This window comes from Taudactylus pleione, unplaced genomic scaffold (assembly GCF_031769625.1).
Source record: "Taudactylus pleione unplaced genomic scaffold, aTauple2 ptg000282l, whole genome shotgun sequence".
NCBI lineage: Eukaryota > Metazoa > Chordata > Amphibia > Anura > Myobatrachidae > Taudactylus > Taudactylus pleione.
Window position 1 is genome coordinate 9,070,587 of NW_028284684.1, and position 27,999 is coordinate 9,098,585.

General features: G+C 43.1%; 2 protein-coding genes and 1 long non-coding RNA gene across 3 annotated transcripts in view; 2 read left to right on the top strand and 1 right to left on the bottom strand.

Moving 5' to 3' along the window:
* The window catches only part of GLT1D1 (glycosyltransferase 1 domain containing 1), a 225,426-nt gene that overhangs the window by 172,522 nt on the left and 24,905 nt on the right, over positions 1 to 27,999 (bottom strand). The window lies entirely within an intron of this gene.
* Positions 6,323 to 17,554, top strand: LOC148512117 (uncharacterized). The gene is made up of 2 exons (XM_088482108.1): positions 6,323 to 6,387; positions 11,921 to 17,554. Exon 2 carries the CDS (start codon positions 13,544 to 13,546, stop codon positions 14,972 to 14,974), a length of 1,431 nt encoding a protein of 476 aa, XP_088338234.1. The 5' UTR covers positions 6,323 to 6,387; positions 11,921 to 13,543; the 3' UTR covers positions 14,975 to 17,554.
* On the top strand, positions 23,442 to 27,986 carry LOC148512118 (uncharacterized). The gene is made up of 2 exons (XR_015880194.1): positions 23,442 to 24,215; positions 27,269 to 27,986. It is a non-coding gene; the product is annotated as an uncharacterized LOC148512118 (long non-coding RNA).

Consider the following 27,999-nt stretch of genomic DNA (forward strand, 5'->3'; position numbering starts at 1 on the left):
GGGGGTTGTGGGTGAGAGGAGAGGGAGGGCTCCACCCACGGCCACTCCAGGTTTTGATTCTCGCAGCCTGGTTACAGGCTTGATTGGGTTTCCACCTGAGAGTGGCCAATAGAAGCCTAGTGTGTTGAGGGCTGATTGTCTCACCTGGGAGAGCAGACAGGGAGTTTGCTCAGAGACACTGGAAAAACCTAACTGTAAGTGTTGTGCTGTGCTTTTGTTGCTGGTGAGGGCATTAGGCCCTGCCAGGTTCTGGTAGTGAGGGAACTACCTGTGAAGTTAGTGCCCCGACAGAGCTAGGATTTATGTTTATGGTTTCTTTTGTTGTTTCTGTTTTGCACAATAAAGACTGGTGCCGACCAGCTTGTACTTGCATCCAGACTGGTGTGCTGCTTCCCTGCTGCTGTGTGTGTGTGTGTAAGGAAGGAGTCCTCTACCCAGGAGAGGGACCCCCTAACCTAACTGTGTCACAATATGGTGGAGAATGCGGGCATCCACACACACTGAAGTTGCAGCGAGAGGATAACTTTCCATTTAAAAATTAAAGGGACAGACGCCCAATTTGTGAGTGTGGAAATAACACTGTGTCCTTGGAGTCCCATAGAGGAGGCATCAGCCAATGCTCAGAGAGGCAAGGTTCAGCTTCCAACCTACACCCCAGGACAAAATGGAGGACATTATTAAGGCCTTGCTTCAAACTACAGCAGCTCAGCAGGAGACAAACAAAATTCAGCAGGAATCTAACAGACTTCAACATTGAGGAAACCCGCCAGGCCTTAGCGGAAAACAGCCAGGCCATAAAAGAGGTGGTACAGCACCTGGTCGCCCGGCCCAGAGATGTTAATACTGGTCCTCCCACCACCACTCACTCCGTACGAGCCAGTCACTTCCTCCAAAAGATGACTTCGGGCGATGATGTGGAGGCCTATCTCGCCGCATTTGAAAGAACGGCCGAAAGGGAGAGTTGGCCCCAGGAGCAGTGGGCAAGTCTGGTGGCACCTTTTTTGTCTGGGAAGCCACAGAAAGCATATTTCGACTTATGCCTGGCTGATGCCAAGGACTATAAAAAACTAAAACAGCAGATCCTAACTCGCTTGGGAGTCACCACCTTTGTTCGTGCCCAATGGGTCCACCACTGGGAGTTCCATATGGACAAGCCTCCACGTTCACAGATGCATGACCTCGTCCATCTGTCCTCAGAATGGCTACAGCCCGAGACGCTGACGGGACCACAGATCGTGGAAAGGGTCATGATGGACCGGTACCTGCGATCATTACCCGCGACTCTGCGCAAGTGGGTGAGCCATGCAGACCCTAAGTCCGCGGACCAGTTGGTCGAGCTGGTGGAGAGGTACGTGGCGGCTGAGGAGCTGATGAGTATGCCCCACCGAGCCCCGATGGCGCACCGGCGAACTCCCACAGACACTGGTAAGACTGTTCCAGGGGAGAAGGGTGCTGGGCAGTGGAATGTACCTAAGACTGAGGGTGTAGAACCTGGAGACAGGCCTGCCAGGCCAGGAAGGTTCTTGCCCCGTAAACGACCAGACATTAATATGATTCAGTGTTTCCGGTGTGGTGACTTCGGCCATATTTCCGCTAATTGTTCACTTACAACTGAACCTATGCAATGTGATACTGCTCAAGTCTACCGCAGGGGGTCTTTCTTTGCACAGACAGCCTGTACGGCTGACCGGCAGGCTGAGACTGATAAGCACATGTGTGTACTCACTGTAAATGGCAACCGAGTAGAGGCACTGTTAGACTCTGGTAGCTTGGTGACACTTATAAAAGCTGAGCTGGTGAACCCCTTGAGGCATAAGGGGAAAACTGTTGGTGTGACCTGCATACATGGGGATACTCGATATTATGTTACGGCCGAGGTGAACATCGAGACACCATGTGGCTCTGCTATAGTTTCTGTGGGTTTGGGGCATGGTCTGGTGTACGATGCAATATTGGGGAGAGACTTTGCTCACTTCTGGAAGGTGTGGGAAAGCCGTTTTGTTCCAGAGGTGAACAACCCCGATCCATTTGAGAAGGTTGTCGATGTAGTGGAGGAGGGAGTTTCTTCTGAGTCAGAGTTATTCCCTTTTTCTACTATGGTTGGCGAACTAGAGAATGCAGAGCGTGACGGTGGCCCGCCAACTGATGTGCCTCCCTTTGAGGTGGGAAGTGTTGTTGGGCCAGTGGATCGTCTGCCTGATTTAGAGGTCAGAAGAGAGGTCTTTGCCGTGGAGCAGTTGAAAGACCCTACTTTGGTAAAAGCCAGGAAGAATGTAAAGGTAGTTGATGGTAAACCCGTAGACCCTGATAGTCCTTTGTCCTATCCCCACATGGCAATGTGTCAGGATTTATCCTGCCCTGAGTGTCAGTATCATGCTCCCAGACCACGTTTTAAGGGTCCACTAGTTCCATTGCCTATTGTAGAGGTGCCAATAGTGAGAGAGCACCTGAAACAGGCTCAACAGGCACAGCAGAGGGTATACAACCGCAATGCTCGGTTACGCAGCTTTGCTCCTGGGGACAGAGTGTTAGTGTTGGTTCCCACTGTGGAAAATAAACTTTTGGCTAAATGGCAAGGGCCCTTTGAAATCTTAGAAAGAGTGGGACAGGTCAATTACAAAGTTTACCAGCCGGGGAAAAGAAAGCCGGAACAGATATACCATATAAATCTGTTAAAGCCCTGGAAAGATAGAACGGTACTGTCGGCCGTCCGAGCCCCTCCAGTAAGTCCAGGGCCCTTAGTTCCCAAAGTGACAATGGCAAAAACCCTGTCGGCAATTCAACAACGAGAGGTCAAGGAGTTTCTGGTTAGAAATAGGGTGCTGTTCTCTGACGTACCTGGGAAAACCTCGGTCGTTAAACATGACATCATCACTGACCCAGGGGTTAAAGTTAATCTAAAGCCCTATAGTTTGCCAGAAGCACCAAGAGCATCGGTGTCGAAAGAAATTAAAAATATGCTAGAGTTAGGGGTTATTGAAGTATCACATAGTGAATGGTCAAGTCCCATTGTGTTGATTCCAAAGCCAGACGGGAGTGTGCGTTTCTGCAATGACTTCCGAAAGTTGAACAGTGTTTCAAAATTCGATGCCTACCCGGTGCCACAGTGGAGAAGGAGGCGTTGGCCATAAAGTGGGCGTTACAAACTTTTCAATTTTCAGTGGAACACAGGCATGGGGGCCTGTTGTCTAAAGCAGACGCGTTGTCACGCGTTCATTGTTTGGGGGCTTCAGTTGTTCCGCCCCATAGGTCGAAACAAAGGGGGGGGGATATGTGATAGGATCACTGGTAAAGTGGTCTGTGACAGGGACATTTATCCCAGATTCCTGTCCTATGTGTTTAAAATCCCCAGGAGAAAGTCTGCAGTGTAGCAGGCTTGAGTTTTGGCTTTTTGAAAAGCCGGTTTGGGACCTGGGGGTTGTGGGTGAGAGGAGAGGGAGGGCTCCACCCACGGCCACTCCAGGTTTTGGTTCTCGCAGCCTGGTAACAGGCTTGTTAGGGTTTCCACCTGAGAGTGGCCAATATAAGCCTAGTGTGTTTAGGGCTGAGTGTCTCACCTGGGAGAGCAGGCAGGGAGTTTGCTCAGAGACACTTGAAAACCTAACTGTGAGTGTTGTGCTGTGCCTTTTTGCTGGTGAGGGCATTAGGCCCTGCCAGGTTCTGGTAGTGAGGGAACCACCTGTGAAGTTAGTGCCCCGACAGGGCTAGGATTTATGTTCATGTTTTCTTTATGTTATTTCTTACACTGTACAATAAAGACTGGCGCCGACCAGCTTGTACTCGCATCCAGACTGGTGAGCTGCTTCCCTGCTGCTGTGTGTGTGTGTAAGGAAGGAGACCTCTACCCAGGAGAGGGACCCCTAATCTGACTGTGTCACAATAAATAAATATATATATATATATATATATATATACACACAGACACATATATACACATAAGTGTGTGTGTGTATATATATATATATATATATATATATACATACATATACACTGTATATATATATATATATATATATATATATATAAATAAAATATATATATATTATATATATGCACACATATAAATATATACAGTGTGTGAAAGAGCTCCAATATTAACTTATCTCAGTGCCATCATGCAAGGGCCAGAAGACTTAGATTTTAAATTGCTCAAAGCTTAAACAAAGGAACAGACATGGTTGTAATAGGAGCTAAAACAGGATATACCACCTAGCAGAGTCTCTTGTTACAGACAATGTGGATGTATGGGGGTTTGAGCTGGTGCAATGCATGATGGGAGGAGGTATATATATTGAAACAGCCAAAAACAGCTCCTCTCTATCTGCCATTCCCATCCAAGACACAGACACACACCTGGCTCACTGGACCTCTGACTGTACAAGGTACTCTGTCCTCTATAATAACTTGTCTTCTATAATAACTCTATTGCCTAAACTTTCCTTTCCTGCCTATCTATAAGAGCTAACACTCACACTAGATAAGACAATGAAGAATCTTAAATCCTCTCTCTCTCTCTCTTTGTCTCAGCTACAGCTCACAGGCTATCAGTCCTTGCCATGAGGTTTCACTCCACATACATAGCAACCCAAAGACACAAGGATGACCTCCTGGCTACCATGCCATGAGGCTCTAACACATAGCACACTCTCTCTATATACTCACACATGTATTTTCACATAATCACATCCATACACACATAATTGTTTTCTCTGATAGATTGCCCTCCACAATTTATCTATAGAGTAGTAGTCTCGCCGGATGTGCAGGGGCAACAATTTACCCTTAATTATAGTATTTCTTATAACACCCCTACACACATGCATGTACACTTCTCACATACTTCCAGCCATGTGCTTTCTTATAACACCCCTACACACACGCATGTACATTTCTCACATACTTCCAGCCATGTGCTTTCTTATAACACTTCTCACACTACTTCCAGCCATGTGCTTTCTTATAACACATTCTTATACACACGTACACAGAGGATAGCAAAATATATATAACACATGCATACAGTTTCCTTACATACACACATACATATAAACATATATACATATATTTGCATGAACAAGGTTATATACTAGTGAAAGATTGAATCGAATCTGCATTGAAGTTTATTTAGCAACTGCATAGGGTTAATTCATTACTGGGATTAAAGTTAGAAAATCACTTCTGAGGTTATGTACTGTACTGCATACTATATTATCCTTTGTATTATTCATATGTAAATCATCTATTATCTTGCAATTCTCATTTATGGAGTAAAATACTTTTTATACCATGTATATGGTGTATAGATAACTGAGTATGATTTCAAGGTTTAATTAATATGCAATGATACATTATGGGTAAGATATGCAGGGGACTTGATAGATTTGTCAAGGGATATTTGGGTGGCATTGGCCCGGTAATAGCTTGCATGTTTAGCTCACATGGAGCTTTGGTTGTTATGCATAACATAACAATGGCAACTCTCTGTCTGGGTGTTTTATGGTAAAGGACGGAAAAAGTAAAAAGACTGTATGGAAGATTAATAAAGTAATCTAGGAGGTCACAGATGTAGCAATATCAGACAGAGAAAATAGATTAAAGAGGAGAATATTGTGTCATATTCCTATAATTAATTATAACCATCACTATGGATGAGGAGGAGATTTTGTGTAACTATGAGACCCTCAGAGAGGAGTGGATGTGGCGCGGACACCGGAAAAACTCACTCTAACATATGGCGCCCGAACAAGCCTGTTTAAAATGGTGATCTCCAAAGGCCACGGAGAATCACAATTAGAAACAGAGAATTTTTTTATATTTGCTATAATGGTTACACAGAAACATCTTTAATATCTTAGTGAAATATTCTTAAGGGAAAACGTAATAGTATTCTGCCTATGGTTAATGCTGTAACATTTCTTTCTCTAGCTGGACTAGGGAACTGAGAGTTAGTTAGCACTAGGTTTGATTGATTACAAACTTGAGATATTTTATAAGGAATGTTATAACACATTTTCTAATTTTTTTTCTCTTCTCTCCTTAACTGAATATCTACTTGTGACCAACTCATGTAGAACACTTTATTCTGGTTATTTTGTTTTTGTTTGTTTTTTCAGGGCAGCCTCCTACTGACCCTGTAAAGAAAAACATTTCTACCTGTATTTCCTACAGAAGCACGTCTTCGAAAGTTGTCTAGCAGGTACGGCGTAAGCGACGCAGTAAGAATTTTGAGCAGACAGCGCGCACTGGGAATCTCTAGTACGGCGTAAGTTTGCAACTTTCGCTGGATGATCTCAGGTCTGTAAGATAAATTCTCCAATCTGAACCAGGATTGAGGACTTCATTTCCATTTATACAGACAGAAATAGTAATACACCGGTCATAACTCAGGTAGATATGGATTTTCTTACCATTAAGAAACTAGCAAAAGACAGCATGTTTAATCCAGTTTTACCAACTAGCTACACATCAGCTGAGAATCTGTGGTCACAATTGTTAGATCAGGTTTATAGTCAGGATAAACTTTGTAATGATAGATGGAATGTTAATAACAAATCTAAAAGATTAAAAATGTTAGCTAAGCTAGTAGAAGTTTATGAAGACATAATTTGGACACCAGAGCATGCAGAAATGTTAGCTAGAAGCATGTTGACTAAGAAAGAAAAAATGCTAGATCAGAAAGACAATTGTAAAGAATGCACAGAAAGAGAAATTGAAATTGCGCAGTTATGCACTGAACTTAATACTGCAGATGAGAAAATGGCTACTACTGAGGCCCATATGGCACAGATGCAACAAGATCTGGATAGTAGAGCCCAAATGATGATGAATATGCAGGGTTTAATAACTGATCTTTCTAATGCAATCAAAAATTTGTCTACAAATAATCCACGGCTTGATCTCACCGGATCAATACCCACAAAACAGGTTTGTGTATATAACAGGGAAAGTAGTGGTGCAACAAGGAACCAATCAAATTCATCTGATATGGTACCTCATGCAACACTACTTGATATCAGGGATGATCAGCAGGGTTTAAGTACCCCTATGATTTATCCTGCATTACCAGTGGTACGTACACTGGAATTCCCATTAACAACGGGGGAAAATACTATTGGTTCAGGGGTACAAGAGAATAGAAGTGGATGGGAAGTATTAGATGCCACTTCTAGCTCTGTACAAGCCCACAATAGGAAAAAGGATTTGTTTTCTTTTAATCAACCTCCTCAAGGAAATGATATAAAGAGAACAAAAATCCTGTTAGATCTCAAAAGAGAATTTCCACAATATGATGGTAATTTAGATCCCTTCACTTCATGCGATATTTTTGAGGGACATTGCACACAACTTAGTGTAGCCCCAGAAGATCGCATGGATTTGTTCAAATTGTGGTTACCCATTCATCTCAGTCAAAGGTATAACATCACTGGGGACTCTGCCCCCAAAAATGGCTGTTACCATGATAGAGAGGAAAGACTTTCTGCACTTATGATTTTAACAACAGGTCATAAGGAAGTAACTCCCAACATCCTTGCTAACTTTAAAACCAACATACAACATGAGCCATTAGCTCTATGTGGTAGGTTTGAAGCCATGTATAGGACTATAACCAATGACCATAGATCCCATATTCCACCAGGCATGATTTGCGCATTTGTGGAAAAATTCACATACACAAATGTCAATCTGCGCACAATGGTGGAAAGGGAAACCACAATTGCAGGTGCAGCCAGAATAATTGAGGACTTCAGAAAAGAACTATTGAGTTCTAAGAAATCTGTCCAAGTTAGGGAACATGATATGCACGGAGGCATAAGGAAAGAACGCCACCATGCATATCGTGAACATGGTCAAACAGTATTTCAGTCTTCGGCTCCACCAGCGGAGACTGAGAATCTGATTTGCTACAGGTGTAGACAGAAGGGACACATAAGAAGAGATTGTCCTAAACAATTCCCTGTCCAATCAGGAAATACTAATGGCTTCAAAAAGCGATATAGTAATTCCATACGGACAAAACACTTGCCCATCCCACACTTACAGAAAAGTGTGGCAACTTTAAATGTGCAAGCAGAAAAGAATTCTGCTCCACAGGTAAAGACCGCACACTAAAAGAAGTAGCAGTCTGTACAACAGACGTTCCTACAGGAATTCTGATGCAGATGGATTGAAGGTCAGGGATCCCAAAGGATCTGTCACCAATATGTAACCTCATGTTGGATCCTTCAGGGAGACCCCATATCATGGCAAAAATAAAAAACATTTGGTTAAAAATCATGCTCGACACTGGAGCTGAAATTTCAATTACCAATGTGGAACATGATATAGACCCAGATAGCCCTCAGTGTATCATGATCGGCTTTGATCATGAACAAGGGGGGGTGAGAGCTCATAGAATTAATGAGGTCCATGTAGAAATCAGCAGTGATTTCTCATTAAACATCCCAATGTGGTATTACACAGGATCCGATAACATCATTGGAACTGATGTAATGACACAAAATGGCTGGATTCTGGATCTGGCAAATGGTATGGTATGGAGGGGACCCAGAAAATCAAAGGTTTGTGTCATACAACAGCATTTTCTGAGCTCACCCATACACATAAATGTCAAAAACAACATGCTTGTCCATAAATGGCCAGAGGTTTCTCACAACAAAGACCTTGAACCTATTGTGTACAAGTATCCAGAATTATGGGCACAAGATAAAAATGATTGTGGAAGAATGGTTGATGTCCAGGTAGACATTCAAGGGCCAGATCCACCGCCACAGCGGCAATATCGCTTCCCCCCTGAAGCTATGGAATCTGTTGTAGAATCTGTAGCAGATTTAGAAGATAGGGGAGTGGTCATAAAGGGAAATTCAAAGTGCAATAATCCTTTATGGCCTGTAAAGAAGAAGGATACGAACACGTGGAGACTCACAATTGATCTCCGGGTTCTGAACAAATACACCCCCATGTCAGCACAGGTAGTTGCAGAAACACCAGACATAATGGCGAGGATAAATGGCAAAAGCCAAGTGTTCTCAACCATTGATGTGGCTAATGGATTTTTTTCCATAGCTTTGACTGAAAGTTGCAGGTACAAATTTGCGTTCACTGTATGTGATACGCAATACATGTTCTGTGTCCTACCCTAAGGGTTACATAGTAGTCCGATTTATTTCCATCAGGCATTAGCAGCAGTGCTGAGTGTTTTCTCACGCCCAGAATGCCTGTTACAGTATGTCGATGACCTACTCCTTCATACAGAGACCATGGAGGAACACATAACCCTCTTACAGGAATTGTTAGGCCTCCTGTCACGTGCAGGACTGAAGCTGAGTCCTCACAAGGCAAACCTGGCTAGGTCAGAGGTAACATTCCTAGGTGTTAAGATTGCCCACGGAACAAAGGGTATCATGGCTGCCCGCGTGGAAGCAATGATAAAACTACCCAAGCCAGGCACTCTGCAGGACTTACGTAAGTTCCTGGGTGTGGCAAACTTCATGAGGGAATTCATAGAGGACTTTGCTACCAAAGCAAAGCCCCTCTATGAATTACTCAGAGGTGAAAAACCATCATTGCAGGGATGGGCGGAAACACAGGAGCAAGCTTTCACCACATTTAAAAGAAGTTTGTCCTCCGCCCCAGTATTAGCTACCCCACATCCAGATGGCGATTTGGCCATCCAAGCACATGCTGGTTCAGAGTCTATATCAGCGGTCCTCCTTCAGGAGGTGGGAACAATGATAAGACCTCTTGAATATTTCTCAAGACTCCTTTCACCAGTTGAAAAAGGTTTTGATGAGTGTGCAAAGCAACTTGCAGCCATTCATTATGCTGTCAAAGTGACTGAGCATATTGTAGGGTTCAGGCAGCTCAATGTGCAAACACCACACTCTCCATTAACCATCCTACTTCGGGACACACTACCTGGAGTCTCTCAACAGAGGTTTGGGAGGTGGATAATGGACCTCAGTGGAAGGAATATCAAAATCTGTCATAAGGCTAAGTATGTCCTTTCCCAGTTGTTAAACACAACTGGAACTGAACATGATAGACAGGTAGTGCACCCTGATGACAGAATCATCTTTGTTGATGGGTCACGTTTTCATCTTAATGGGTCATATGTGACAGGATATGCGGTCTTGGATGAAACCACAGGAACTCAGAGTCTGGTTAGACTCCCAGGTCACCTGTCAGCCCAACATGCTGAATTGGAGGCAGTGAAGGAAGCACTCTTCATCCACCCCCCAGGGAGACGCACTATATATAGTGACAGCTCATATGTAGTGCGGTCTCTCACATTACATCTTGAGACTTGGCAAAAACGTGGATTCGTGGACAGCCAGAATAAACCTCTGGCACACGTTTTAGTTTTAAAGGAACTTTGGGAATGGGGTAAGACCCATCCCGATGATACAGCAATCATCAAAGTGTCTGCACACCAAAAAGGGAGCGATCCCTTAATCATGGGTAACAATGCAGCGGATGAAGCGGCAAAAATGGCAGCAGTATCTGGGATCTTTCGGGATCCAGATGCTGAAACTTTGCCCTCAATCCAGGTGGCAGCACGTAGGAAAGTCCTTGAAGAAGGGCTGGTGTCATTTGAAGAGGAACAGGCAAAAGATGCTGTTCTTATGAATCACAGAATTTCACCACTAGATCCCTGGTCTATAAGACAGGGTATACTGTGCCACTCACCAGGAGAAGGATTAGAACCTCTCCCTGCAGTACCCTCACATTTTCAAGTGGAACTGACAAGGCTTAATCATCAGCTCCTTGGACACCCTGGCCGGGATAAACTTTTCTCTCTTTTAAAGAGCAAATTATACTGATCAGGAATGTTCAAAACAGTAGAAAATGTCACCCAACAGTGTTTGGTGTGTGCCCAAATCAACCCTCGGGCACCAGCACTTAAGCCAGTGTTACAGCGTGTGCCTCCTGCAGAGGGGCCCTGGTCATCCTTACAAATAGATTTCATAGGACCACTACCAGCTGGCAGCCGAAATTGTCGCTATGCCTTGGTAGTAGTAGACGTGTTCTCAAAGTGGGTAGAAGCCATTCCTACAGCAAATGACTCAGCATCCACTACAGCACGGGTTCTATGGGAACAGATTTTGTCACGCTGGGGTATCCCTAGGATCATAGAATCTGATCGAGGGACCCATTTCACTGGCAAGGTCATGAAAGCCCTTTGTGAACTTCTGGACATAAGGCAGCACTTCCATGTTCCTTATCATCCCCAATCAGCCGGGGTCGTGGAACGTATGAATCGGACCATCAAGGCCCGGTTAGCTAAGTCACTGTTGCAGAAGGGCTCTTCTTGGGTAACAGCCTTACCCGCAATACTCATGGGTATTAGGGCTACGGAAGCATCCACCACAGGGATCACTCCGTTTGAGCTCATGACAGGTCGCAAAATGCCACTTTGTTTCCCTAATGAGCCACAATTGTCAAACCCCATGAAAGATGCTATCGCGAGAGATGTGTTCCTGCAACAGGTACAAGATAATATCAAGGGACTGTTGCCTTATGCAGCTATGCGGCTGCATAAACCCTATCTACAGGGGGAGACACCCATGCCCTCTGTAGGTGAGTTAGTAATGGTTAAAGTTTTCTGTAAAGCAGGTCCTTGGGATGCAAACTGGGAGGGACCATATCAAGTCCTTGAAACAATGGGTGATACCATGTTGAAGGTCCAAAGGCCAGTAACTACAAAGAGAGACTCTCAAAGGAGACGCAAGGTTCTCTGGGTCCATATAGACCAGGCAAAGACCACCAGGACCTCTCCAGCCCAATAAGGTGCCAGGGTACTCAATCAATAGGTAGGGTAAGAGGAAACATAAAACAGGAGACTGGTCTTTTTGAAATTCCACATAGGGTTATACCTAAACTGCCTTAAAAAGAACTATACTCATGCCTTCTCTCTTAGCAGATCATGGAACCAGAAAGAGAAGCTGTTTCCCCAGTTCCCAAAGGACACAATTACAAATCTCATTCAGCTTTAGGAACCAAGAGGTGCAGGGTAAAATGCCCTCTAAAAAAACTAAACTTACGGATACTGGTACTACTGGTAGGTGTGGTACTGGTAGGATCCGTTACCCCTCCTAATAACAAGAGCGAAAAGGGGGAGTCAAATATAACATCGCAAGTAAATGATATGACATCTGAACCTATTAATCAGTCAGGTCTATTAACAGTAGAATGTAAGGAAGGTAAAATCCAGATGCCCTACCATAATTACACCTTTGTATCAGGCCAATGGTATTTATATGGATTTTGGAGAGAGGGTTTTGCTGATGGTAAAGTTCAACACTATACACCAGTAGAAAATGTGTCTGCTATTCAATATGAATTACATACATTATGCTTGAAAGAATACACCCACTTTAGAGACACTGATTCAGTGCCCATTAAATCCATCCGATGGGTTTCAAAGGACCCACATTTACATCCATATAGGAAAACAATTAGTAATGTCACTGAAGTTGTGTGTACTAGAGATGGTGTCTTGTACCCTGAAGACACCACAGGGGGAGAATATGATGGCTGGTATATTCTTAAAGCCACCTTTATAGGTTACGTGTTAGAACATATTTCGATAGACCCATACCCATTATAGGTACTATGAAAGCATATTGTATGTTAAGAGATTCCAGACTGTTAATTACAAGGGAATCCAAATACGCCCAAGGACACATCCCCACAGATTACTTACAAACCAGTGTCATGATGCTGAAATTAAACTACAGCAGCACAGGCCAAGTAATATGGAACTATCATGTTGGATCAGTAGACATGGAAGGTTTGTACAGAGCAGTCATTTTGAAAATCAGAACCGATGCCAAAAGCCCTAAATACACTCAGATAGAGGGATCACCATCCATACGATCTTTTATGATATCCATAATGAGAGATAGGTGTACAACAGAAGTTACTGGGTACTATTTTATCACCTATGCTCATTGGGAACTAGACAAACAAATGGTAATGTCTGACGTGAATCCATGGAGATGGGATATAGTTTGCAATGGTATAGACACCCCCGTAATTGATGTATGGATGGTACCCCTATGACTGAGGAGTACAGGAATAGATATGTGTCCTTTGATTGGAAGGACCCAGTGGTAGAGATATCAATTTTGATATCAAAATAGATGGACCTTTCAAATGGCTATTCTGTGAAGCAGTAGATGAAGGGTGTTGGACGTTTTCACAGTGGGTTTACCTCTCCAAAATAAAACCTATAAAATTCCTTTCCTTACAACCAGGGGATAGTGACCAGTGGTACCTGTTTGAAGGGAGAGGACAGATATGTGTGACTATAGTCAGAATCCCTTATGAGACAGAAAATCTACAACCAGTGAAACCACACTTAGATGCCTGTAGAATCCCTGCCCATAAATTAGCAGATGTAATTGCTCCCCAACTCTCTTCTCCATGGAAAATAATAACGGATGTTAAGTTTGTATTGTATACCTGGAGGATTTCAGTAGAGGATTTCAGAGTAGATCACTGGGACCATAGATGTGAAAGGTTTGTGAGAAACCAAATAGACATGCTAAAGGGTTGGGTAGAATCTGGACAAGAAGCAAGAAGAGATGGCTTGAAACTTAGGAAAAGTAGGAACAAAAGAGATATCATTGCCACATTCTTGGGAGGAGGGGCATTAGGATTAGGGACTCTAAATACCATGGACTTAGAAGTTCTGAGGAGTAAACTTGGGAGTCTGGCACAACATACAGGAGAAGGAATAAAGACCCAATTAGATGTAGATCACATCCTTCAAAACTTACAGCATTCTCACATAGATGCCACAACTTCTCTATCTTTAGCCCTTCGAGAAAAGTTTAGGGGTTTGGTAGTGGGTTTAATTGCAGAACAAGATGGAACACACTTAGCTCTGGCATGTACACAGGTTCAGAGTGAACTCTCAGATAATCTGAAACACATAATATCTTCCCTCCATAATGGTCACTATCCATTTAACCTTAGACAGCGGATAAAACCATTTGTCCCTTCATTTGCATTGAATCACACAAATTGGTGGCTCACTCAGTGGCATGGTTGTCAGAACCTGACATGTATTGCCTCTTCCCTAGCTCCTGTTTCAGGTAAGGAAAAGCAAGGGTACACTGCAGTGAATTTGGGCATTCTCATGTCTGGAGAGACAATTCTCCATCCACGTCTACAATCTGACATTTTAACATATGAAGGATTGAATCCGTATCTATTTGATACAGATGGTTGTTGGAGACGAGAGGATGCCATATTGTGTCATGGAGATCATGAAAGGGTTCTCAGACGTCAGTGCTGGGACTCTGAAGGATCGTGCTTAATGGATGCTAGTCCAAAGCCATCATCTAACTTAAAATACCTGGGACAAGGATACTGGTGCTGGTATCAACTACAAAATGACTCATATACTGGATATGCTACTAACTGCACGCAAAGAGGAACTCTCCTCCGAGGAGTGTATTGTACCCTTAATCCCATTCTAGGTATCGATGTAGCAGATGAGAGAGGAAGAACGCCAGTGACCCCAGAGAAGCGACTAGACATTCGCCCAGACACCCCAGTGAGGCTTCAAAAGATTCCACTCGGTTTTGGTACAGAACTCAAGAACTGGCTTCTCGACTTCGGGAAAGAGGATGACATCCTGAAGGAACTAAAGAAGAATGAGAACCAAGCGACTATCAAACTGGACCATGATGCCACCAAAATAACAAATATTATACATGCATTAGAAGAAGACTCTAAAGTATCTTGGTGGGAAAGTATCTTTGGATACAGTCCAAAGGCAACATCATTCTTCAACCTTCTTATACACCCCATAATAGTTCTCATATTTTTAGTATTGATTATGTACATTGGGTTAATAATTGTCTACCGGAAGATAAAAAGACTGAATGCACAACTACAAGACACAGTAAAACTATACAAGGAAGATCTTTTAAAGACTAAAAGTCGACAAATGAGGAACTATTAAGGGTGAGGGGGGGTAGTGGACCACCAAGATACCAACATAATTTCCTGGACTATTTTTTTTATTACTTTTTTTTCTCTTCGGGGGGGTTTTTCCTGCTGTGAACAACAAGGAATACACAGAGGTTTTTTTATCTCCCCATAACTTTTGAAATTTTAAAGAATTGTTTGAAATTTTGACTAGAAGGACTTTGAGATATATATATATATATATATATATATATATATATACACACACACACACACACACACATTTTTAAGAATATGTTGATTGAAAGATTGTATCTGTTTATTGTAATGATGTTGACTCCTAAATGGTTGTTTTTGTTTAATATGTACAACTACAGAAGTGAATGGGAAGGTAGGGGGAAGTAATGTGAAGTATATTCCCAATTTGTAGTGTCGGATTTCCGACAACAGGGGGACTGTGAAAGCGCTCCAATATTAACTTATCTCAGTGCCATCATGCAAGGGCCAGAAGACTTAGATTTTAAATAGCTCAAAGCTTAAACAAAGGAACAGACATGGTTGTAATAGGAGCTAAAACAGGATATACCACCTAGCAGAGTCTCTTGTTACAGATAATGTGGATGTGTGGGGGTTTGAGCTGGTGCAATGCATGATGGGAGGAGGTATATATATTGAAACAGCTCCTCTCTCTCTGCCATTCCCATCCAAGACACAGACACACACCTGGCTCACTGGACCTCTGACTGTACAAGGTACTCTGTCCTCTATAATAACTTGTCTTCTATAATAACTCTATTGCGTAAACTTTCCTTTCCTGCCTATCTATAAGAGCTCACAGGCTATCAGGCCTTGCCATGAGGTTTCACTCCACATACATAGCAACACAAAGACACAAGGATGACCTCCTGGCTACCATGCCATGAGGCTCTAACACATAGCACACTCTCTCTATATACTCACACATGTATTTTCACATAATCACATCCATACACACATAATTGTTTTCTCTGATAGATTGCCCTCCACAATTTATCTATAGACTATGAGTCTCACTGGATGTGCAGGGGCAACAATTTACCCTTAATTATAGTATTTCTTATAACACCCCTACACACACGCATGTACAATTCTCACATACTTCCAGCCATGTGCTTTCTTATAACACCCCTACACACACGCATGTACACTTCTCACATACTTCCAGCCATGTGCTTTCTTATAACACTTCTCACACCACTTCCAGCCATGTGCTTTCTTATAACACATTCTTATACACACGTACACAGAGGATAGCAAAATATATATAACACATGCATACAGTTTCCTTACATACACACATACATATAAACATATATACATATATTTGCATGAACAAGGTTATATACTAGTGAAAGATTGAATCGAATCTGCATTGAAGTTTATTTAGCAACTGCATAGGGTTAATTCATTACTGGGATTAAAGTTAGAAAATCACTTCTGAGGTTATGTACTGTACTACTGTCAAAACCATATAAATTGGTTGCGATCGCTTAATTGCGCACGAATCGCAACACGACATCCATTGGACGATTTGATCGTCCACGGCCATCTTATGCGAACACAGGCTCCCGCCGCATTTGCGCACGCGCAATTGCACATGCTCGCTATACATGCACACGCATCCCATGCCCCCGCAACTCGTCATATTGTGAATGGCGAGCCATGCTTCTGTGCTCACAACAGTTAAGCGCCATTTTTACATTACATAAACACATTAAGTTAGTACAGCAATACTGTTTAAATACTGTTTTGCGTTTCAATCGCATAGCCAGCTTTTAAGTATTATTGTCGGAAACCTTACCCCGACGGACAGCAGCCTTTCCTTACAATAAACTTATATCCCATTTAACCCTAAACTGACTGAGATACGCACAATGCTATGTGTTTTAAAGGTATACAGTGAATGTTACATGTTAAATAGCAGTTATATGATATCTGGGATTAAGAATAAGATAAATGGGTCATGAGTAGTATCTACCGATTTCCCTCTGTCTCAACAGGAATATGAAATCAACAGAATGAATATGGAAGGGATCACTATCGAGTTATGAAGACCTGCCAAGAATTATACTCTATACTGTATAAATCACTGTACACCTCCCCTGTAGATTTGCATGCCAAATGTTAGTACAAAGGGATTTTTTTAACAAGTTCAACCTCCAGTGACGTCAACCATTTACTAACAAATGAATAGCAACAACCATTGTGACTCAGTAATAAAGGGCCAATAGGGAACCCCTCTGAGTATTCAGCTTATGTTCAAAGGTAATTGTACACCTATAAATTGCCATGCAGACTGGATCCCTTCCTTTTCCTTTGCTACCTTCCTCCCTGCCTGACCCTAAAGAAACACACAGCAATCATGATGGACAGCTGATTAGTCTAGGATCCAGACCGCATAGCGAAGTGTTGGTAATTGTATCTTTGTCTTTATCCTGTATATAGCTGCATTGTATAGATTAAGGCTGATTATACCCTTTTTACAATATAGTACCTTTGTGTGTGTTGTAACCGCAAACTGTTTCTGTGTGACAAAGTTATTTTATATTGAAATGGGAGGTATGGGCAATCTGGTCTGTGCAATCAAATCTCTAATATCGATGCTGTTCAAACGGTATCAATAAATGGGGGCTCATCGAGTTGGATATCACCCATCACTGTGTTTTTGAACTGCTCCCCTCGTCTTGGAACAAAAGACTGGAAAGGCACCCGCAGATTTTTTTCCTGCGTTCCTATTTTTGTTCAGAGACGGAGACTCGCAGTTTGCGAATTCAGAGAGGGCTGATTAGAATCTGGGATAGTGGAGAGAGATTTGTACTTGCCCACGTTGTTGTAGAACGGCCGCGCATTGCATGCGCAACCGATCGCACAATAACGCCACAAAGGTTTTAGTGTACACCACGTGCAAACAGTCGCAGCATAGTGCGTGCGACTGGATGTACGGCCACTTCCTGCCATGTGTAGTGATTACATCTAATTGTTTGTAACCGAACGCACAATAGCAAGTGAAGCATGTGACTAGCATTTCTGTTAGAATTCAAATAAATCATCAAGACTGAAATACGTCATATTGATAGGGCTGTAATCTCCAAAAGGCTATTAATCAAAAGAAAGGTATTTTTTTTTATTTGGCCACAATATAGAAGTGTGTAAGGTGTATGATTGAGATTGTTAAATAGGTTGTGCCTTCGTGGTCCCTATTTTAGGTAATAAATATAGGGTATACATAACAGGTATACTGGCAGAGGGGATCCTCCTGGTTTCCTATTGTTAAAGAGAGTTAACGATAAAATATAGCTTCCAGTGTAGTTGTAATATTCATCGGTCAGTTAGGGCCTTTGAGTGTTGCGACCGGACCATACGAGTGTGGCATCTCTGACTGAGGCTGGTTGTGGGGACAAAAGGACAATAGGTGGTTACTGTGGTTTTATCTATAGCTAGATAACTCCTGTGTTCCCTATTATAGGTGGTACTGTGCTTGCCTTAGTAGGTATTGCTGTGTTCCCTATTTTTAGATATTAGCTAACTGTAGAATAGGTGTGTGGAGGCAGCCTATCGGTTAATTCTTCCACCGGTCTCATCATTGTTTTTTTTTTTTTTCGCAAAATGGGCGCAAAACAGTCAACAGGGATGGTAGACGATGCGCTGTGTATGCAAGGTCCGACCGGGTCGGCTCTTCATATAATGTACACTAAATATGGTGCATACGCAACGACGCACTCTACTGTGTGGGTTAAGATGACGGGTAAGAGTGAGAAACCTTTCCCAAAGATTGGAAGCTTTAATATGGAGATTTTAAATAACCTTAGGGATCACATATGTAGAGTGAAATCCCTAAAGAAAAGTGTGGAGTATGATGATTCTTTGAAACTCTGGCTGAATGAGAGTCGCACATGGGTTAATGGCGTGCATGGGGCACCGCGAGGAGCCACGTGCATGCCTAGGGGTGATGCGCACGCAATGCTACACAGCGTAGCGTACGCATCACAGGGAAATGCAAACTTGCGGCATGGTAGCGTTGCCAAAGGTATTGCGAATCGCGCTTGCGCACCCCCGCCACCTTATGTGGTGGGCGGTGATGATACATTACCACATAACAAAAACTATAAAAATGTTGTAACTGAACCAAGTAAGTTGTACCCGGTCCTGAGTGAATATTTGGAAAATGTCTATGATGCAGAAAGTGATCCTTTAGCAATGTCTGCTGTATCCCATGCTGTGCAGTTATTAAATGTCCCTTCCCAGCAAGTACAAGTAGCTGCCCCTATGGCATCAAGAGGGGGGGAGGGATCCTTAGCTCATGGGGGGGAGGCCCTAGTAGAACCCATGGTGGGGGAGGCTCTTTTAATAAGGGTGCAGGAAGTATTAGAACCAACTGCTTCAATAGCGGAGGTTACTAATACCGTTCGCTGCAGTAATAGGCTTAAAGGTATAGAGGTGGGAGGCATCCACCCTGTAAGGACAATTATTGTCCCTAATGGGAACGCAGATGCGAATGGTGTCGTACCCACAAGGGAAGTAGCGATGCACTGTCCTTGGACTTGGGCAGAACTACATTCCATTATGTCTGAATTTCCTGACCCCAAGAAACATCTGGCAAAATGTCAGCGTTTCATAAAGGATCTAGGCAATGCCCATGAGCCAACCAACAAGGATTGGCGAGTGGTGTTAAGAGCATGTCTTCCAGAAGGTACAGATGTGAAAAAGTTTATCACAGCATGTACTCTGGATGCAGACATCCCCTTAACTGATCAAGGTAATCAGGATTGCATTGCCCGTATAGTTGCCCAACTAGCCATATTTTTCCCGTTAGTTGTTAATTGGAGTAAAATCTTCTCCATTAAACAAAAGGAAAGTGAACCTGCAGAAGATTACTTTAATCGTGGGCTGCAGACGATCACTCAGTACACTGGGATCGAAAACATTGAGGATAGCACGCACTACCGGGGAATGGTCATCACTGTTCTAATGGACGGTCTAAAAGACAGTTTGAAAGACAGAGTTCAGACCTCACACCCTGGTTGGAGAGGGATAACAGTTGACGCGCTCAGGGAAACTGCAATAGACCATGACAAAAATATCACCAGGAAACGTGAAGCTCAGAGCGAGAAATTGATGGCTGTTAGCATTCGAGCTCTAGAAGATATGCACTTACAGCCAACAGACACATATCCACCTGCACAGTTACAAGTCTTAAACACCTACCATCCTGCGCAGGCCCAACCCATACAATTCCCTCACACATACCACACCAGACCACAACACACTCTTCACACACACCCAAAACCATCATACCCACACTCAAAATCCCCTCCTCCCGGACTTCAACAAAATTTCCCCAACAGATCAGCTAAGAAATGTTTTAACTGTAACCAAGTAGGACACTTTAGGAAGGACTGTAGAGTCATAATTCAGATACCCCACATGCAGCAACGTATTGATGCATCTCGTAACCCTAAGAACTACCAGATAAATCCTGCCCACATAGTTGCTGCAAATGCCTTGCTGGGGGAAGATAGCCAACTATAGGGGTTAGGTCATACCTGTAGTCTGCAGGCAGTCAGGATAACGGGAGGTACTAGGGAAGAGCCGGTAATAAAGGTTAATGTAGCTGGTACTGAACGTTCCTTCCTAGTAGACACAGGGGCGACCAGGTCTGTTTTAAAATCTCTTGAAAATCTACAGATAACAAACCAGACAGTACCAGCAATGGGTGTAACAGGTAGCGTACAGCATTACCCTTTAACCAAACCCACGGAGGTTACCATTGGGACTTTGCATGCCAGGCATTCTTTCCTCCTGGCAGCAACAGCCCCTACTAATCTCCTGGGAAGAGATTTATTGTGCAAAATGGGATGTATTATCTATTGTACCCCTGACGGGATATTTATGGATGTCTCAGGAAGGTTTGCACATGAGGTAAGGGATGTGCTAGACACTCCCCAAAGGTTAATGCTGCACACCATAACATCAGACAAGGGTTCAGCTGAGGTAGATGAAATGTTAGAACAAATACCTAGTTTCCTTTGGACTAAGGATGGACAGGACACTGGGTTAATGGCAAATATAGCTCCCGTCATGGTAAACCTGAAAAACGGTAGACACACTCCTAAAATTCCCCAATACCCATTAAAGCCAGACGTGGAGTTAGGGGTTCACCCCATAATTGAGCGTTTACTACAACAGGGAATTTTAGTCCGTACAGCCAGTGTAGCCAACAGTCCCATCTTCCCTGTGAAAAAGAGTGGTGGGAGGGGGTACAGGCTGGTACAGGACCTTAGAGGGGTTAATAAGGTGGTAGAAAGTCAATTTCCCGTAGTGCCTAACCCAGCTGTCATCCTTATGCAAATCCCATCAACCGGAACCCATTTCACGGTAATAGATTTATGCTCCGCTTTCTTCTCCGTCCCCCTTCGTCCTGATTGCCAATACCTATTTGCCATCACATACAAAGGCGTACAGTACACATGGACACGACTACCCCAGGGCTTCATTGACAGCCCCAGTATCTTCTCCCAGGCCTTACATGATTGTTTACAGTCTTTTCAACCTGCCAATGGATCGGTACTAATCCAATATGTAGACGATTTGTTGTTATGCTCTGATTCGTTTATGTCATGTTTAAATGATACTAAACTTTTATTGCTTCACCTCTCACACACAGGGCATAAGGTTGCTAAGGACAAGTTACAGCCGTGCCAGACCAGGGTTAAATACTTGGGACACTGTCTTACCCAAGGCCTCCGACATCTGACAGCGGACAGAATCCACGCCATACAGACCATGACACTACCGCAGAACCAGCACCAGATCCGTACCTTCTTGGGCATGTGTGGGTATTGCAGGTCATGGATACTCGGTTTTTCCATTCTGGCTTTACCACTGCAGGAGTTAGTATCTTCCACAAAACCAGACCGTGTCTTGCACTCTGAAGAGTCAGAGCAAGCCTTCCTTAATCTTAAGGACAGTCTGATAAGAGCACCTGCATTGGGGATTCCAGACTATGGGAAACCCTTTGATTTATTTTGTACGGAGGCTGCTGGTTGTGCGGCAGGAGTTCTCACACAAAAACATGGTGATGCCAATAGACCAGTAGCATACTACAGTGCCCAGTTGGACGCTGTGGCAAGAGCACTCCCAACGTGTTTAAGGAGCGTAGCTGCAACTGCACTCTTAGTGGAATAGAGTAAGGATGTAGTGTTAGGCCATGACATGACTGTACATACACCACATGCTGTTTCTGCCCTGTTAAATTTGGCCCAGACCAGACACGTTTCCTCCGCTAGGTTCACTAAATGGGAACTAGCGTTAATTGCACCGACCAACATTACTATAAAGAGGTGTAATACTTTAAACCCTGCTACATATTTACCAAGTGTGCCTCATGATGCACAAAGGGTGGAAGGTAAAGGTGAATCGTTACCAGTGGTAGAAGGTGAGTTTGGTACAGGAACTAATAGGCATGACTGTATGGAGTATTTAAATCAAAATTTTACAGCTAGGCCTGACATTCATGACACACCGTTAGAAAATGCAGACTTAACGTTTTACACGGATGGGAGTTGCCATAGACAGACTGATACAGGTGAGTTATGTACAGGTTATGCTGTGGTTGATGACAAGGATGTTATAGTGGCCGAACCACTCGGTCCACCCCATTCAGCGCAGGTGGCGGAACTCGTGGCACTAAGGAGAGCGTGTGAGTTGGCCGAAGGAAAAACGGCCAATATTTACACAGACTCCAGGTACGCTTTTGGGGTGGTGCACGATTTTGGGGCCCTATGGCGTCTAAGAAATTTTCTAACGGCAGCAGGCACACCAATCGCACATACACATCACATAAAATGACTGTTGACGGCAATACAGCTACCCAAGACAGTAGCTGTCATTAAGTGTAAAGCCCACACCTGCGAAGATGATCCAGTATCATTGGGTAACAGCAGGGCTGATGAAGCTGCCAAATGGGCAGCAGGTTTAAAACGTAATCAAATGGATAAAGTGTTGGTATTTGAAATGGTTGACATGCAGAAACTGGTTGAAATGCAAGGTGTGTGTACCCATCAGGAAAAGGCAAGCTGGAGATCCAAGGGATGTGAGCAAGAGTCCTCTGGGCTCTGGAGAAATGGACAAGGGAAGCCAGTAGCTCCTAAGGCATACTACCCAAGCTTAGCAGAAGCAGCACATGGTCTGACCCATCTGGGTAAGCAGGGTATGTGTAAGTTAGTGAAGGCATACTGGTATGCACCTGGCTTTTCTTCCCAAGCAGAGAAGAGGGCAATGTCCTGTTTGACCTGCTTAAGGAAGAATATAGGAAAAACTGTACCCACCGAACCATCTCACATCCCTCCAGCAGACGGCCCTTTCCAGGTCATACAAATTGACTTCATCCAGTTACCACCCTGCAGGAACTTGAAGTATGTTTTGGTTTGCATAGACGTATTCTCTAATTGGGTAGAGGCATACCCAGCTGCTACCAACACTGCTGCATTCACGGCAAAGAAAATAGTTCAGGAGTTTGTATGTAGGTATGGTATTCCTAGAGCAATTGAAAGTGATAGGGGTACCCATTTTACCGGAGATGTTTTTCAATGTATGTGTAAGTTGATGTATATTAATAGTAAGCTTCACACCCCATATTGACCGCAGGCCAGTGCCAAGGTGGAGAGGGTACTATTAAAAACAAGCTGAGTAAAATCATGGCTGAAACTGGTTTGGGATGGCCAGAAGCTCTGCCTCTTGTGCTCCATAGTATCAGGACCACCCCTAGATCCCCTCTTAATCTTTCCCCATTCAAAATACTGTTCGGGAGGCAACCTCATTTAATTATAAGTCCTCAGGAAGATTTGAAAAGTAACAACGAGGTTACTGTGAGGTACCTTATAGGGATGAGTAAGCAGCTCCAACAGCAGCAGCAGAAACTAAAACTGTTATCACCTGATATGCCTGAAATGAACTGTCATGATGTTGAACCTGGAGAGTATATGTTATGATCCGAAACTTTTTACGTTCAGGTTGTTTGACTGACCGTTGGGAAGGACCATACCAAATGCTACTGACAAGTACAACATCCGTGAAAGTAGCTGAGAGAGACACCTGGGTCCATTCCAGCCATTGTCGAAAGGTCAAAAATCCTGAGGAGAACCAGACCAGGGGAGAGACAGAGAACCTGGACCTGTCAATTGCAAGCCTGTTCCGTGAAAGCTACAAATTGTATCAGTAGCACTTGAACAAGGCTGGTAAGACCTGGTATGGTGATGGGGTTTCAGGTTGTATCTGCTTTTGTGTATCCTCCCAGAGTTCATATCATACTGTTGTGTCTCGGGATGTCCTGGTTCTGTGCTGGTGGTCGGAGGATGGAGAGAGAGATCGGTAGTGGTGTCGGTGGAGAGGAGCTGGGAGAGAAAGAGCTGCAAAAACAAGGCCAGTACCTGACCAATATTAGCACTGTAATGGTTAAAAGATCTGCTCTCTTGGAATCTCGGAGGCAGTGTGAAGGTTTATTGTCTGAAGAGTATTGTATATGCGCAAATTGTGGGCCTGTAGTCAATGATAAATGCATCCTACGATGTCAGACCCAGAGTAATTTATACTTGGGCGAGCATCCGTTAGAGGACTACCATTCCCTAGTAGGCAAGGTTTTGAACCAAACCGAATGTTGGGTATGCTCCCAGGTTCCTCAAGGACAGCATAATGTAGGGTTAGTCCCATTCCCCTTAAAGGTCTCTGAAGTCATTGACTTACAGGGAGGCAAACCGGTGGACAGAAAATTTAACATATCCGATTCCCCTAATTTGAAGCTCCACCAATATCAAGTAGATAAATCCCTGTTATGTTTCAACTTCACCAATCCCAACAAACCTGGGAATTGGGAAGTCACAGGAATTAATCAGACAATGACCTTCTCACTGAGAGCCGATAATGTATCTATAGACTCAGCACTTTTATACAACATTGTTACAAGTGGGAAATTCTATAGGTACAGGTATACGCGGAGTAATGTTAAAGTGATGGTTGGAAGAGTACCACCCGGGTACTGTGCGAAGATCATACAACCTGATACATGTATTAGCCAAATGGAGGAGATAGGGATGGGATCATTCATAGAAAAGATGTGTACCGGTATCATGAAACATTCCATCCCATTCATCCTCCCAGATGATGTATATTATATTTGTGGTAGAAAAGCGTATAAATGGCTCTCTCCAAGTTCCAGTGGACTATGCTATTTGGGAAAGGTACTCCCTGAAGTCATGACTCTTGCACATAATGAAATGATTGAACATACCTTCTCCATACCTTCATACGCATTATGAACACAGAAATAAGAGAAACATGATTCCTGGTGACGTGCATAAAGCCACTCAAATGATAAGTGAGACGACTGACTTCCAGATTTTAGTTGCACTTGATCCCACCAGGATTGCTCGGGGATCTCTAAATTTTAGGTATATTCAAGATCTCGCAAAATTAATAGATAATATCACCGAGCTATATGATGACACCTTTAGGTACACTGGTAAGGAGTTGCAAGTGTACAAGAAAGAGCTGGTCCAACATCGTTTAGTGCTGAATTATTTAACTGCTGTCACTGGAGGGTATTGCGTAACCCTAGCCACCCAGTTTGGTGTTAAATGTTGTACTTATATCACCAATAGCACTAGTTACCCCAAGGAGGTGATAGACCGTAAAATGGATGAAATTCTGCAGTTGAAATGGGAATTTCGGAAGAACCATAATGCTTCAATCGCTGAAGTGGAGGAACAGGTCGAAGAGTGGTTCTCCTGGTTGAACCCTATGAAATGGTTCTCGGGTCTAGGAGAGTGGGTCCAAGGACTGATTGCGAGTATAGGGAAACTCCTGATCCTAGTGTTGGTGGTCATCCTAATAATTGGCATATGTATCAGATGTGTTCCAGCGGCTATGAAGTGTGCAAAAGGTTGTTCCAATGGAAACCAGGAAAATGAAATAATGATGGTAGTTACCCATGATGCTGTGAATACTAATGTAACTAATACCCTACATTATAACCCTGAATTAGAGAGTATGATCTAATGTTTGCTTGCATATTGCCATGTATAATAAAATATTGTCAATGTTTCTTTAGAACACCCTAGTTTAAATGTAGTCTCCATCTCCCCTTTCTTCCAAGGTTGTCCTCTCCATGGAGTGGTGCTTTCCCACACTAGCTCCCCATTGGTCCTCGACTTAGAGTCCACGTGGTATGCGTACGAGGGGCTACTTTATGTCCCCAGGGGCGCATTATTCAATGATTCAAATGACCACACGGAGTCATATCGTTAAGAACATTGAACAATACTTTATAATACAGTGTCCACATGAAATAAGATCCGAATGATAGTAGAAGTCCCATAAGAACACGTACCTTGTAATGATGTGATTTGGATTTGTTTAGCAGTGCATAAAAGTGTTATTAATGGTATTTCAAAACATCTTAAAATGAAGTCTCTAAACAATTCAAAATTATCCTTATGGGTTAGGTGCATTCCCACATCTAACATATGGTCACGACCTCTTCAGTCTGGCCTGTGGTGTGCACATAAGGCTAGTTTTATGTCCCTTCCCCCAAGAGCGCTTCATTGATGGGTAAATTAACAACTCATGCCATCCCATAACAATAACATTAACTAATGTCTTATAGTATGGCTAATCAGATAACCAATTATTAATTGTTGCTTGCGTATGGTGATAGCGTATAATTGCTATCAAAGGGTGGACTGTCGAAACCATATAAATTGGTTGCGATCGCTTAATTGCGCACAAATCGCAACACGACATCCATTGGACGATTTGATCATCCACGGCCATCTTATGTGAACACAGGCTCCCGCCGCATTTGCGCACGCACTTGCGCACGCGCAATTGCACATGCTCGCTATACATGCACACGCATCCCATGCCCCCGCAACTCGTCATATTGTGAATGGTGAGCCATGCTTCTGTGCTCACAACAGTTAAGCGCCATTTTTACATTACATAAACACATAAAGTTAGTACAGCAATACTGTTTAAATACTGTTTTGCGTTTCAATCGCATAGCCAGCTTTTAAGTATTATTGTCGGAAACCTTACCCCGACGGACAGCAGCCTTTCCTTACAATAAACTTATATCCCATTTAACCCTAAACTGACTGAGATACGCACAATGCTATGTGTTTTAAAGGTATACAGTGAATGTTACATGTTAAATAGCAGTTATATGATATCTGGGATTAGGAATAAGATAAATGGGTCATGAGTAGTATCTACCGATTTCCCTCTGTCTCAACAGGAATATGAAATCAACAGAATGAATATGGAAGGGATCACTATCGAGTTATGAAGACCTGCCAAGAATTATACTCTATACTGTATAAATCACTGTACACCTCCCCTGTAGATTTGCATGCCAAATGTTAGTACAAAGGGATTTTTTTAACAAGTTCAACCTCCAGTGACGTCAACCATTTACTAACAAATGAATAGCAACAACCATTGTGACTCAGTAATAAAGGGCCAATAGGGAACCCCTCTGAGTATTCAGCTTATGTTCAAAGGTAATTGTACACCTATAAATTGCCATGCAGACTGGATCCCTTCCTTTTCCTTTGCTACCTTCCTCCCTGCCTGACCCTAAAGAAACACACAGCAATCATGATGGACAGCTGATTAGTCTAGGATCCAGACCGCATAGCGAAGTGTTGGTAATTGTATCTTTGTCTTTATCCTGTATATAGCTGCATTGTATAGATTAAGGCTGATTATACCCTTTTTACAATATAGTACCTTTGTGTGTGTTGTAACCGCAAACTGTTTCTGTGTGACAAAGTTATTTTATATTGAAATGGGAGGTATGGGCAATCTGGTCTGTGCAATCAAATCTCTCTAATATCGATGCTGTTCAAACGGTATCAATACTGCATACTATATTATCCTTTGTATTATTCATATGTAAATCATCTATTATCTTGCAATTCTCATTTATGGAGTAAAATACTTTTTATACCATGTATATGGTGTATA

Bases quoted from the DNA above. Each gene is read 5' to 3' on its own strand.
- LOC148512117 (XM_088482108.1), top strand. From the start codon at position 13,544: ATGCTAAAGGGTTGGGTAGAATCTGGACAAGAAGCAAGAAGAGATGGC.